The following is a 15,723-nucleotide window of genomic DNA, read 5'->3' as shown; positions in this document are numbered from 1 at the left end:
CGAGAGTCGACTCTGCTATCAACAGACCAACCACCCCCCTATGTTTAGTTTAACAGGAGGCGGTTGTTCCCTTAACCCACCAAGAAAAACCTAGAAACAGAGTGTTTCAGTTTTCAAAGGGTTAACCCAGGCCAACAGGTCGATGGGAATGAGTCCGGACCTGGGCCTGGCGGACCGGGACCTACACAGGGATGCCTAGAGGGGTTGACAGCAACCACCTCGACAGCCCCCTCCCATACCTGCCCAGCAGGGGGAGGGAGGAGTGACACAATGGAGAAGGACCAGGCCCCCTAACACAGCGCAAGGTACAACACAGTAATGGGCAAGCCGTAGTGGCATACACATGACACACATATCCATGACATCAAGCCCCGCGAAACCCAGACCGACCCGGCATTTCCCCCCCGGAAAAGCACAAAGTCCTTCGGGGTACCAGAACAGCAGATCTGCGCCCCGGCGGACAACGGGTTAACTGACTTGGTCCGGCGTGACCAGAACCAGTTCCGCGTCCTAGTCACGCCGCCATCCCCAGTCCTAAGAGGGGGGTAGGTACGCGTGTCGATCTAAAACATCACAGAGGGCGCCACCAAGATGGACAGAACGTGAATGCGCTGCACCTGGCGGCCGACCTCATGTGTGTGAGACCCCTCCGCCAATGTAATGATCTACGCCGTCATCTCCCCCCGGAGATGCACGCGAGTCATCGAGTCTTGCACTGGCGCTCGGTAGTGACAAAAAATCTCCTTCCTAGTCGCCCGCATAAAAACGCTGTTTCTATGAATTGGGCAACCAAGGCGCGCCGGCCCAAAACAGTGGTTCCACATAGGAAGCACTCAGGGCCAGCGCTATATGCACGTCAAGAACCCGAAACACATCAATGGTGAATTCTAACAAGAAAACACCAGACAGGCGGTCAGGTGGCGTAACGGAGATTGCGTTCGTCACCAACCCCGGAGACGCTGGATTCGCCTGTTCAAATCCAGCTCACAGCTCCGGGGTTGTCACCAGCTTGGCTGGCCGTTCACACTAATACAATTGGCAGTATTAGAGGGTGGGAGAAGCTGGCGGGGTGGGTCCGGGTCGTTGTAAACAGCGACTCCTACAGTTCGGTCGGGGCGCCTGCTAAGCACGGATAGGATCTAAGGGCGGTAGTGTGATCCTTCCACACGTTACACGCTCTCAGTGAGAGTCCGCGCTGCCAGGTGAAAAGAAGCGGTTGATTGGCTAGACGTGTGTCGGAGGAAGCACGTGATAGCCTCCACTCTCCCAGACCGACTGTGGGGGGTAAGTGCGCAGCGACCAGGAAGGGGATTGGGAATTGGCATAACGACTAACATTGGGATGGGAGAAAATCGGAGGAAAAAGGAGGGGGAAAAAGATTAAAAAAAACAAAAACAAAAAAGAGAAAAAAAAAAACAGATGACGTCCCCTCCATGCTGTCTGGGACGAGCAGCAGGAAGCCGGTCAATAAGACACAGACACGGGCCTTATATGACGCGACTGAGGGCAACCCCGTCAATTCCGCTCCTCACATAAGAGGGGAAGACAGAAGTTCCCCCAGAGAGACCTCCACGTGAGTACAATTGAAAAAGATACATGCAATAATAATTGGGCCAAGTGACCAACAGCCAATACACACTGTAATAGAGAGCAGAGCAGAAAACGAACAGTTTTCGAATGCAACGCATCATCCAACTTTGACAAAGACAGCGGTCTGCAGCACAGAGCCTGTAACCTCACGGACGTCTCCTGGCCAATAGGAAACGCACCCAGTGACGTATCCCATGGCTGGGGGGAAAATCCTGTGACCCACCCATCCTAACAGGGAGTGGAACCAGGGAACCCCCCCCCCTTCCCCCTCCCTGTGACGCGCTGCCCCTCAAAAAGTACACTCTCACTACTGTAAGAGGAACGCCGTTTTTTATGATGAGAGAAGACAAGTCTTCGATTAAGTGCTGGTCACAGGCCTTGCTAAGTCAAGTCAAGTCAAGTCAAGTCAAGAGTTTTAATTGTCACGGCATACAGGTATACAATGAAATGCGGGTGGTCTTGCCCGCAACAATGTGCAATACAGTGGTACATATAATAGAATCAAAAGAAGGAAACAACATTGTGCAGTAACAGGTAGCAGGTAACATGGAGTGACATCTCGGTATCTGTACATAGTTATTTACAGAGCATATGGGACATGCTAGTTAGCTTTGGTAGTGCAATACACTGTTCCTGTTATTCAAATTTAAAGTGTCCTTTCCTTTGGCCATAAGTGTGCGTGTGTGCGACATGAGTGTGTGCCCGCTCATGTTAAAGTGTTAAGTGGCTGCTCGTGTGTGAGCGTGCACAGTGTGCGTGTCGTGTGTGTGTTCATGTGTGCTTGTGTGTGGACAGTTCAATGTTCTGAGCACTCAATGTTCATTGTTCATGGCTCTGATGGCCTGGGGGAAGAAGCTGAGCCTAAGCCGCTCTGTCCTAGTAGCTGGGGTTCGCAGGCGTCTGCCTGACCTCAGCAGCTGAAACAGGCTGTTATTGGGGTGGTGAGGGTCTTTCATTATCCTGCAGGCTCTGGATTTGCACCTCTTGTTGTATAGAACCTGCAGGGGGGGTAGTGCAATACCCGTGGTACGCTCGGCTGAGCGCACCACTCTCTGTAGGGCCTTCTTGTCCTGTGCCGTGCTGTTTCCATACCAGGCAGTGATGTTTCCGGTCAGGATGCTCTCTACAGCTCCTGAGTAGAAGGACTGGAGTATCTTTCCCGATACTCTGAACTTCCTTAACTGTCTCAGGTGGTAGAGACGCTGTTTCGCCTTCTTTACTACTGTGTCTATGTGTGTTGACCATGTCAGGTCCTCTGAGATGTGGACCCCCAGGTACTTGAAGCTGCTCACCCTGTCCACGGTAGCCCCGTTAATCATCAGTGGTGTGTGCGTCTCCTGCTGTCCTCTCCTATAATCCACGATCAGCTCCTTGGTTTTACCAATGTTCAGGAGCAGGCTGTTGTCCTGGCACCAGCGTTCCAGTACCTCAACCTCCTCCCGGTAGGCCTTCTCGTCGTTGTCCGAGATCAGCCCCACCACCACCGTGTCATCTGCGAACTTCACTATGGAGTTGGAGCTGAACTTGGCCACACAGTCGTGTGTGTAGAGTGAGTACAGCAGGGGGCTCAGAACACAGCCCTGGGGGGACCCGATGCTCAGGGTGATGGTGTTGGAGGTCTGACCCCCCACCCTGACCGCCTGGGGTCTTTCGCTCAGAAAGTCCAGTACCCAGGCGCTCAGGGCGGAGCTCAGACCTAGCTCGATCAGCTTGTCCACCAGTCTGGTGGGGACTATGGTGTTGAACGCTGAGCTGTAGTCAATGAACAACAGTCTCACGTAGCCCCCCTTCTGACGGTCAAGGTGCGAGAGGGTGCTGTGCAGTACCTGGGAGACCGCGTCGTCGGTGGACCTGTTTGTCCTGTATGCAAATTGCATAGGGTCCATATCACTGGGGAGGGAGGCACAAATGTGGTCCTTGACCAGCCTCTCGAAACATTTCATGACCACAGAGGTGAGTGCCACCGGTCTGTAGTCATTTGGACATGCTGGGGAGGGTTTCTTCGGCACAGGGATGATGGTAGACATCTTGAAGCAGGCAGGGACCACTGACTCCGCCAGTGATTGATTAAATATGGCGGTGAACACAGGGGCCAGCTGGTTGGCACAGGTCTTGAGTATACGTCCTGTTATGCCATCTGGGCCAGCAGCCTTCCTGGTGTTCACCTGCATAAATGCTCTTCTCACACTGTGTTCCGACAACGAGAGAGCGTCCCCCCCCCCTCGCGGTTGCCCCCCCCCCTCCACAACAGCCGGCGCGCTAGTGACGTCACTAGCCGCAGAGCCAGCAGCGCCACTGTCTACACCAAACCGAGCGTAGAAGATGTTGAGCTTGTCCGCGAGGGAGACGTCGTCGCTCCCCATTGAGGGGGCGCTGACTTTATAGTCAGTTATTGTCTTCAGTCCCTGCCATAATCCTCTTGTGTCGTTTTGTGCCATTTGTGTCTCCAGTTTATCAGCATATGTCCTCTTAGCAAGTTTGACAGCCTTGCGTAGAGTATAGACTGAAGCCTTATACTCCTCCATGTTTCCTGACTCTCTACCCAGGTTGTAGGCGGTGGTACGAGAGTTCAGAGCTGCTCTAATAGTGCTATCCACCCACGGTTTCTGGTTTGGGAAAATCCGCACCGTTTTCCTGGGGACAATACCATCGGCTATTGTTGTGATATAACACACCACTGTGTCTGCTAGCTCGCTGACGTCACTGGCGCTTCCTTTGAACATATCCCAGTCCGTGTCTGCAAGCACGTCCTGGAGCGTGGCCTCTGATTCGTCGGTCCACTTCTTTGTCTCACGTGACACGATGGCGTCACGTGATCTCTGTTGATATGCCGGAAATAGCAAGTCTACATGACAGCGGAAGCTGAGGGATTTACACCATATCCCCAAAAATATAGTGAATCAACACACATTTTGTAAACAAAATCATATTTGAGGGGAGGGGGGGGGGGGGGGGGGCAGGGCAAACCGGGGAATAATTTCACCCACCCCTCACCACCTTACCCCTGATATGACGCCAATTGTGTAGAGTAAGCTTTACATCATGCACGCTAGCACAGCCGAATACCTTGTTTGAACAGTTTTCCAACAGCTCTGCTTATGTGTGAAAAAAACTTGCCAGTTAATTTCTACTCACGTAAAAAACAACGCTGTTCCTAGGTAGAGAGAAAGGCACAAGCCTTGGCCAACGCTACCCAAGCTATACAAAGCGACCAAGACAATTCACACACAGCACACGTCGTATCTCCAAATGTAGTGAAGTAACATATGTTTTGTAGACAAAGACATCGTTATTAACAAAAACATTCGGGGGGGGGAAGGAAGAGTGGGGTAATGTCCAATGGACATCTTACCTGCACCAAGGAACGCAGGGCGAAAGGCCGCAACACAGGTTGGTCTCCACGTCGACGAAGGCCTCTCGCTGGCCAGGCCAAAAGAAGCTATGGCCGGAGTCTAGCACCGGCGCGACGCCCCCCTCCTGCAGCCGGTCATGGTGCAGGCCCGACTACATCTTCAGCCAAAGATGATGTCGTAGTCAGAGTGCCAGGGCCTGCTATTCTCACGGCTACGCCAATGGTTGTAGCACAAGCTAAACATCTAACTCTAGGCTAACTGATAGCATCAAGCTAACGTTCCCAGCCGAGCGCAGCCGCCAGCTAACGTTGTAGCTAACAGCTAACTAACAGTTAGCTCAACCCGGCTATCGCTAGCCACTAGCTCACGCAGAAGCAAGCTAAGCGGCTACCACTGAAAACTGTACAACGTGAGAAAAGCAATACAGGCCAACACTTCAGACTTCAGTCTTTTCCTCTTCTTATCCGAAGAAAAAAAGAACGGTGTTTACCAAACACAGCGGTGTCTGCAACAAGTCCCTCCCGGACTATAGCCGACCTGAGCATGGAGATATTCTCATAACGAACACCAAGCTCACCTCCCTCGCACCGGGTGCTTTTCATCTTGAAAATCGGGGCCAGCACGGCGACAATGGGTATCCGTTTGTCCAGAGACCCGGGGAATTGAACCGCAGATTCGGAATCACAGTCCCAGGAAAACAAAGCTCTTACTTGAGGAGGAGCTAATGTTAACGTGGGGCATCAAGCTAGAACCCCCCCCACGGCGCTAAGGGGCAGCGAAAAGGATCCCAGCCTGGAGCCGACCTTCGTAAGCTGTGTAGTTGTTCCCCCCACAACCAACACACCTGGCGCCTGCGTCGCAAAAAAACATCACCCGCCCAGAGAGGCCTTCAGCCCCCACCCGGCCGATCGCCTCCCAAGCAAAGTGTCCAGCTGCAGAGCCGGAGGCAATGCCGGCAAGGATTGCTCAGCGACGCGAGCCCCTAATACGAAGCGCCGGTGGAGGTCAGAATGATCATCATCTTCTAGACATCATCTGGCGAAGACATTATCGCTGTATTTCCTCGAAAAATAGTGAGAGAGAAAACAAAGATATAATGTCAACGCAGCTCCTTTCCTCCAAACGTAACTCCTTTCCAATAACTATTTCGGCACTAAACTCAAGTGGTGTATACAGACACTTGTCATGGTGAAAATAGGGAAGGAGCTGTTAGTATGGCCACGACCCCGCTTATGTAGAGGAGCGGATGTGGGTGTGGCCAGGCGGATGGGTGTGTACATGTGGAGAAAAATTATTCAGTGCTAGATTGGATAAAGGGATAGTTCCACTAGAGCTATACGATATATAACAGTACTAACCACTGAACCCAGGACCTTCTAGCTGTGAGGTAACAGTACTAACCACTGAACAAATGCCCCTATATTGCAACACTATTCGTTCTCTAAACTAGAGGTTTGAGACGTGTGCTCGAGGCCGGAAAGGTTGCCAACTCAAGTCCCTCGACCGTGGCAGGGGAAGTGAAAACAACCACTGTTGGAGTGCCCTTGAGCAATACACTTAACCCCCAACTGCTCAGAGGCTGAGCGAAGGCAGAGGGCTGTGGTCACAGCAGGGCAGCTCCCCAGGTGTGAGTGAGTGTGAGGCAGGGCTGAATGAAAGCACGCAGGCGCTGCACACCTCCCCAGGGAAGAAGCAACCAGGGTCCCAGAGTGAGAGATTGAATTTCTCATTTAGGTCCTGAAGCTGAAAAGTTATGAACCGCTGATATACACTGTAAAAATAAAAATAAAAGAGTCAGGCCAGTGCAAAAATACGGAAGCATATTGCTGCCACACCAGAAAATATATCAGTATCACGTTATAACATGATAACTTCTTGTTTTAACATAAAACGTTTCATGTTATAACTAGGGCTGGAACTTTATCGCATTAATTTAGATTAATTAACTACAGAAAGAATTAAAAGTAAAAGAAATTGATGCATTTAATCGCGTGATGATTTTTATTTATTGTGTAAGAATGTTACCTTTCAAAGGAGACCAGATTCATGCATGTGCTATAAGTATAAAGTATAATAAATCGCAAATAACTTCTTTTCTTAGTCTGGTTTGTTCATAAAAATAAGAGAAATTGAGATCAATCAAGAGTTTTTTTTCTTCCAATGGTCAACTGTTCGGAATGTACTTGAAAGTACTGCGTTTTACTTTTACCTCGAAAGTGCTTGAGTTTACAAAAGGTCCTTTGCGCTATATATATATATATATATATATATATATATATATATATATATATATATATATATATATATATATATATATATATATATATATATATATTATTCCTAAAATTGCTGCACTTTGTTAAAAATGGCATTGATCTGGTCTGTATAGTAGCTAAAACAGGTTTTGCTGCTTAAACGTATGTATAATGTATATTCATTGATTCACTCGTATACCAAAATTCATTTGAATTGAATTTTTTTGCTTTTCGCATCAAATATTGATGATTGATTAGAATGTGATAAATTTTGATTAATTAACTATAAAGTCTCGAATTAATTCGATTACAATTTTTTATCGAGTCCCACCACTAGTTATAACGTGATAACTTCTTGTTTTGACATAAAACGTGTCACGTTATAACGTGATAACTTCTTGTTTTAACATAAAGTCCTATATTCGTCTGCTTGCAATATATCTTGAGCGCACATGAGACCTCAGGGCTACCAGTCAACTGTTTGTTTGTCACGGTGGCCCTAATAAAGGTAAAGCGCTGTCAAAACAACGCCTGTCGCATCGTCCTTTGTTACACCTTGGCTGGACAGGTTCCCCCTGCGGGTATCAGAGCGCATTCCACTCGTGGTGTGGCACGTAGTGAAGGTCAATTATTTTGCGACAATGACCGAGTATAGCTATACATTATCCCGCTTATTACATGGCTAACTTACTAACAATATACCTAATTCATTTTACACCATCGACAAGACGAGATCAAATGCAGACGCAGTTCTGTTCTGTCGCTCCGCTGTCATCGCCGGCAGCTTCGCCAGCAGCGGGCACTGCAGGTGTGTCTGATTGGCTGCAGTGATGCAGTGTGTCAGTGGGCTTGATTGCTACAGCTGCGCACAGCGGTCATTATTGCTCGGCAGAGGTCCGTTATCGAGTAATAACGAACCTCTGACGAGCGCTATTGACCAATCACAATCAAGCATTTCGGCGAATGTTAAAACGCCATGTAATAACACGTTATAATGTGAAAGTTTTATGTTAAAACAAGAAGTTATCACGTTATAATGTGAAATGTTTTATGTTAAAAGAAGAAGTTATCACGTTATAACATGATACTGATATTAATTTTCTGTTTCTGGTGTGGCAGCAATACGCAAAAAGGTAAAAAAAAAATGTACATTGTCCACTGTAAAGAAAAGTTTATAATTCATAATTTCAAGTAACCTTGCATTTGATTGTCATTGTTGTTGTTGATGGAGTGAATATAACTAAATATTAGGTTTACATCACCTCTGTGTAGTTGTTTGTTTCAACAAGACAGAGTTGAGTCAATAATTGTCGCCAGATGATTTCCAAAAAAAATTCAAAAATCTATTTTTTCTTTTTTGAAGTCAGGCCACTGAACTTAGAAGCAGGCCAGGGCCCCGTTCCCCGTACCTGGCTAACTGAGTTAGCCGGATAATTTCCAGTCTAGCCTGACTTAAAGGATAACTCCACTATTTTGGGAAATTAGCTTATTTAACATCTTCCCTGGAGTTAGACAAGAAGATGCATACCTTTTTTGTCTCTGTGCGTGCATTTTAGCTTTGGGAATAGATGCTCCGTTAGCATAGCTTAGCTTCATCACTGGAAGTGAGGCAGGACAGTAGCCTTACAGTGCCTTACAGTGTATTGCAAGGTCTGACATTGACCAAACTTGATATGCATGACCTTGGTGGGCTCTAGGTCAACTCCTGAAAAGGGGGTCAATGTCAGACCTTGCAATCAAAAGTTAGGGGCGCACTGAAATTATGGCAAGGGTTATTAGCCCCCTAACTTTTGATTGCAAAGTCTGACATTGACCCCCTTTTCAGGAGTTGACCTAGAGCCCACCAAGGTCATGCATATCAAGTTTGGTCAATGTCAGACCTTGCAATACACTGTAAGGCACTGTAAGGCTACTGTCCTGCCTCACTTCCAGTGATGAAGCTAAGCTATGCTAACGGAGCATCTATTCCCAAAGCTAAAATGCACGCACAGAGACAAAAAAGGTATGCATCTTCTTGTCTAACTCCAGGGAAGATGTTAAATAAGCTAATTTCCCAAAATAGTGGAGTTATCCTTTAAGCCGGACCTTTCTGTTCCCCGACGCTCGATTGTCCAAATCACCATGACAACAGATCAAAAAGTTTGAGCCTGGTCGAGAGCAGGGTTAACTTCAGTTAGCCGGATGAACCATGGCCACGCCCCCGCAAATAAATGACAGCTCGCTTCCTGAAATGATTCTCACAGTCTAGAGATCCCATTTATACCATTCTGAATTATGTTTCTGTGCTTCGTTTTCCTAGAGGGGGCTTTTGAAATGTATAATAATAGAACGAAATGCTGATAATAAATCATATTGAGCCTACTTTGTCCTAAATAAAATAATGCACGTCATATACGGCGCTCGGAGTCGCGATACACGCTGCATGTGGTTATTCTAATAACGGCGCATTGCAAATGTGAATCCCGCGGGGATATTTTTAATGAATGAAACCTATCGGCCGGTTGGCTCTGATTAGTTTCATATATTCTCCGCTGTAGATTTGCTTAACGGAGCACCCGGATTGTGTTTCATTCAAGCATAGAATTGAAGTGTCTATGCGTGGATTGTGGTTTTTGTGTGATATTGTAACTGGGATTAAAATGTCTGATGAGATGCGCTGTTTGACGGATTTGAGAAATTGAATGAGCCGTTGACGTCACATTAATGCATTTGAGAATAAAGAGATAAAACTTCATTCAAAAGAAAAATATTCTAAACACGGGTCTCTTGTCCATTGATGGTCTTGGATACACAATGGATATATCCCGTCTGGCACAGTGGCGCAGCGGCTTGTGCTCAATCTTGGCAACCGGGCGACCGGAGTTTGAAACCCCGCGTTTCCAATATAATTTTTTTGGAATATAATATTAATGATTATACGCAAAAGTAGCCTAGTTTTAAGTTAAAATATTATAAATCTACATGCATTGAGGATGTCATTCTTTATATAGCTCTCAACGTGCACCAAATTGAATTATTCCTACATTGCAAAAAGAAGAAAAAGACTAGGAGAAGTGGGATTCGAACCCGGGCCGTCTGCGTGAAAGTCAAAACCACAAACCGTCACACCACAGTGCAGATAAGTAAAACGGTGAACGGGGAAGTCATATTTAGCTTACTGCACGCTACACAATAGTAAATCAAGCCGTGATTTGCTTTTTAATGATGCTACTATATGAACTGTTTTAACCGCAATAAAGTAACCAAACGCAGTATCCTGGAGCAGTGATTTCATGACAAGCAGCGCGTCTGGCAGGTATAATTATTTCCCCGGTTTAGTCTCTCGGTGACTACGCAAATGTTTGGACAGTCGCCATACAACGGTGATCCCATTTCCTTTTTTTATCCACTTTTTCTCTTTTCTTTTTCTGGTTTTTCTCCCATCCCAATTTAGTCGTGCCAATTCCCCCCTGTCTTGATCGTTGCTCGCATGTGCCCCCCACTGGTCGGTCGTAGGGAGGGTTGAAGAATCTATCGCATGTCCCCTCTGATACATGCAGAGTCAGCCAGCCACTACTTTTCACCTGCCAGCGCGGACTCTCATTGGCGAGGTGTAACGTGTGGGAGGCTCACACTACCCTCGACATCTCCTGTCCTTGCTGTGCAGGCGCCCTGACCGACCTGTAGGAGTCGCTGTTTACAACGACCAGATTACCACCTATCGACTCCCCTCCCGCTGACTCTGCCAATTGAGTCAGTATGACGGCCGGCCCAAGCCGGAGGCAACGCTGACGGCCGGATTCGATACAGGTGTCTCATGCGTTGGTGACGAGCGCTTAGACCGCTGTGCCACCCAGCCGCCCTCTGTGATCCCATTTCCTATAATGTTGGTGTGTTCCTTTAAGATGGACTGTTATGGAAGAAACAAGAACAACAAAAAAGACAGAAAAAAGTTATTATCATGTAATAATAATAATAATAATAATAATAATAATAATAATAATAATAATGTACCATGTCATAGTGCTCTGTCCCAATAACAAGTTATTATCATGTAATAATAATGTACCATGTCATAGTGCTCTGTCCCAATAACAAGTTGTTATCATGTAATGATACTAATAACGGACATGTATAACAGCCGGTGCATCAGCAAGGCCTGGAAGATCATTAACTCATTCGGGGGCACTCGCCAGCGGTTGGGCGCCAGACCCGAGATATCTCGGGTTTTGGTCGTTATTTCTTTTATTCGATATTTCCATTCATTATCCATCCAGGGAGCCTGGTGTTATCATTGGGAATGGGTCTGATATCGCAAAAGTCCAATACCGCCGCCTGGTAGGTTGCGGCCGGTATTGCACATCCTTTGAAACTCTGTGTATTTGGGTGTGCGTCGATTATATAGGTCCGGGCGGACTTTTCCTTGTCGGGCATGACGAGCGGTTATAACGCATGGATTTATAAGAATCAAACACTCCCGATTCATGTTCTTTGGTGGATTATTTTGGCGACACGATCGACATCAATACTTGGAATGGCGATCAGATAATCGGAATATTCTTTTTGGGGTACATCCTAGTCAAGGTAAGGGCTATATGGTATCAATCTTGATCCTAGAATTCCTTCATTGCGAACGGAGCATATGTGTGTAATAGGGATGTCCCGATCCGATCACGTGATCGGGATCGGGGCCGATCACGTGATTTTCCGAAGATCGGGATCGGCAAAAAAAATAAATAAAAAATCTGCCATTTTTTTATTCAACAAACATGACCATGTTCACGTCTTAAACTCATACTGAGGCCTTAGTTTTGGTTTTAAATTGCATATCATCATTCATTTATTTATTGTCACACAGAGCAGAAGAATTTTGCCAAAACAAACCAATAGTATCCAGCTGCAGAACGGCAGACCAGCCACCATACTCAAAATCACATGATCGGGATCGGATCGGGAGCAAAAAATTGTGATCGGGACATCCCTAGTGTGTAATATACTGTGTAACGTATTCCGTTGGTGACGATCAAAGCATAAAAAAACGACCCCCCCCCCTTTCATGCATTCATGATGAAACGTAATACCTATAATCTAGATTTGATTTGAGAATAGTAGCTAGTCCAGGCAAGAAAGGACAACGCTTTTAGTAGAATACACGCATATGGCTATTACGCAGCCTTTTGGGAATTACCCTAGACCACTCTAAAACTATACTTATATTCACCACGGTATAAAACGAGAATGTATGGATGAAGAAATTATTTCTTTTTCACAAATTGAATAGTATTATATCCATAGCTATAATATATAATATAGTTTTAGCCCTGCAAACACCGCCACGTATTCCTATACGTTGGCCTTTCAACCACACAGTAAACAGCGTCCTCTGGCGCTGAATGAGTTAAAGACCCCAGTCATCCCAACAACAGCCTGTTCCAACTGCTGCCTGCCGGGAGGCGTTACCGCAGACTCAGAGCCAGGTCCAGCAGGCTCAAGGACTCATACTGCCATCAAGCCATCAGACTCATGAACACTAAGTTATTCTGATGTTATTGTGTGTATTTATGTATTTAGTATTTTAAGTATTTTAAAAGTATTTTACGTTGATTTTATTCTACTGTTGCACTTTTTATATCAACCACACTCAGCACTGTCACTTTCTCATCACTTTCTCATCACTATTATGCTGGTTTTTATTGTGTTTTTGTGTATTGCATTGTTCAATTGTGTATTTTATTGCCATGCTGTAGGTCAAGGGGACAAGACCCAAGAATTTTGCTATTTTTTGTATGGGAAATATGACGAAGATGCAACAATAAAGCTGAATCTGAATAATAATAATGTACCATGTCATAGTGCTCTGTCCTAATAACAAGTTATTATCATGTAGTAGTAATAATAATAATAATAATAATAATGTAACCTGTCATAGTGCTCTGTCCTAATAACAAGTTATTATCATGTAATAATAATAATAATAATAATAATAATAATGTACCATGTCATAGTGCTCTGTCCCAATAACAAGTTATTATCATGTAATAATAATGTACCATGTCATAGTGCTCTATCCCAATAACAAGTTATTATCATGTAATAATAATGTACCATGTCATAGTGCTCTGTCCCAATAACAAGTTATTATCATGTAATAATAATAATAATAATAATAATAATGTACCATGTCATAGTGCTCTGTCCCAATAACAAGTTAGTATCATGTGATAATAATAACAAATAATAATAATAATAATAATAATAATAATAATAATAATAATAATAATAATAATAATAATAATAATAATAATAATAATAATAATAATAATAATATACCATGTCATAATGCGTCGTCCCAATAACTTTTCCTGGGTTGTCAAGGCATCCAGGTGGACACTCATACCTATGAAAACAAACAATACATTTGAATGTACTTGTAATTCGCTACTTGTAATACGCTACTTGTAATATGCTACTTGTAATACGGTACTTGTATAACGCTACTTGTAATATAGCAACCCCAACCATACCATGCCATGCTAGACTGGGCATAGCTAATGGAGACAAGGCATTGTATTACGGTACTAATATGGTATTTGTAAGGTACTTGTAATATGGTACTTGTATTACAGTACTTGTAATATGGTACTTGTATTTTTTTTTATCACGTTTTCTTTTTACTTTTTTTTTAATACATTTTTTACAACAAACACAACATTGACAACAACAATAACCACAATAATGACAAGACAACAACAACAACAACAAACAGACCCAAACCCCCCAAAAAAATTAAATACAAAATATACCCAGACCCCCCCTCACTATTCTATCACCTACCCCCCCCCCCCCCCCCCTTTAACTCTATCAACCATGCCCCCCCCCTTCTAATCCATATCCTTAGCCTCATACAACAACCGCCCAAGTCACCCTCCGAGATTGTTGGAAAAGAGCCTCGGAAATCACAAGTCATACGAGTGAGTTAGGCAGATGGGGATTTTGTAACGCAACAAGTGTTCTGACTGGCCGAGGACATAGGCCAGGGGTGGCCAACCAGTCAGAGACTAAGATCCACAAAAATTACTGTGGTACCACAAAGAGCCACACCATATACCAGCGTTTCTCAACTTTTTTTTCAGTCACGGCACCCTTCATGTGTTTGTAAATAGGTCTCACCCTCTGGCCTCTGGAGTTGCTAATGTCTTTTTTATTTGGGCCTCACAGGGTTAAAAGTACCCTGTGAGACCCACGGTTGTAAAATTACAAAATCACTTTTAGCCATTTAAAAAAAGAATGTTTATTTAAAAAAATTTAAGCACATGTATAGTCAATTGGTCCTGTTGTTCAGCCTCACAATGCTATTTGATAGTAAATGTGTTTATATGTCCCACCCTCTGGCCTCTGAAGTTGCTAATGTCTTTTTAATTTGGGCCTCCCCCGAGATATACAGTAAAAGTGTATATTTTCAGCATTACGGTTGTTTACCAATTCTTTTAACTGTTATTAGTGAAATATTAAGATTATCGAAATCTCCCCGGCATTGAGTCGGAAACCGGTGCATATTTACAGGAGGAAGTGGCACAGCCAAAAGTGAGTGTAGTCTTTTGAAGGAAGAGACTCAGGGCTTTCGAATTTAGAAAAACTACCCTACCCAGCTCACACCAGCCCCTGTCAATCATCTGACTTCTGGATTTACTTTTTTATTTCTCTTATTTTTGGGATTATCTCCCACAAACCTGAACGTTATTGCCATAAAACAGAACACAGTTAGTTTCTCTACCTTTCTGTGAACGTCTTGCAAAAAACGGTGTTGCAATACGATGAAAAATGGTGGAGAAATTTACATTATAAAAAAGATGGCAGAATTCAGTACTGTATCTACAAAACCTTCTGTTCAAGTTTCAAGTTTCAAGTTTCTTTAATAGTTGTCATACAGAAGTACAGAATACTTTTGTACAAAATGCTTCTTACTGTTGCGCTCCAGAGACTGTGCAAGACAAGATAAGTATGAAATAAAAACATAGTAAAATTAGAAGTAAAAAAAAGAGGTCACAGTGTTCAGTTTAGACATATGTACAATGTTCGATGCAGAATAGACGTAGTTATCATACAATATACAATACTGTGCAGTGTACTAATATACAATACTATATAGTGCAAGGCAGAAATGGAGAAATGGGACGAGGTGCAATTTAGGTACAATTCACAGTAGGTGTACGAGTTGTAGTGCAAATCCTTTATCAATAAATATAAAGTGTAAGTGTGTTTGTGTGATCTAAAGTGTGGAGAGTGGGTGCTGCAGTGTGTTGTTTGTTTGAGTGAGTGTGTGCGTGTGGGTGTGTGTGCTGTGTGCATTTGATGGTTGTTGCATAGTGATTATTGTTCGTTTAGCGATTATTGTTCGTTTAGCAGCCTGATGGCCTGGGGATAGAAGCTTCTTCTGAGTCTTTCTGTGCTCGCCTTAAGACTCCGGTATCGCTTGCCTGACCGCAGCAGTTCAAAGAGGCAGTTGTTCGGGTGGCTCGAGTCCTTAATAATTCTCTTAGCCTTCC

At 44.6% G+C, this 15,723-nt stretch overlaps 1 protein-coding gene across 2 annotated transcripts in view; it reads right to left on the bottom strand.

The window, feature by feature from the left end:
* crispld1b (cysteine-rich secretory protein LCCL domain containing 1b) overlaps positions 1–15,723 on the bottom strand; it is a 92,162-nt gene that overhangs the window by 30,358 nt on the left and 46,081 nt on the right. For both annotated transcript variants that reach the window (XM_084327901.1, XM_084327902.1), the window contains exon 9: positions 13,508–13,574. In XM_084327901.1, coding sequence (XP_084184027.1) covers positions 13,508–13,574 — 67 coding nt within the window. The remainder of the gene's footprint in view (positions 1–13,507; positions 13,575–15,723) is intronic.

This window comes from Notolepis coatsorum, assembly GCF_963971535.1.
Source record: "Notolepis coatsorum genome assembly, chromosome: 13".
In the NCBI taxonomy this organism is placed as follows: domain Eukaryota; kingdom Metazoa; phylum Chordata; class Actinopteri; order Aulopiformes; family Paralepididae; genus Notolepis; species Notolepis coatsorum.
Note: the sequence above shows the minus strand (reverse complement) of the source record. Positions and strands in the feature narration are given on the sequence as shown.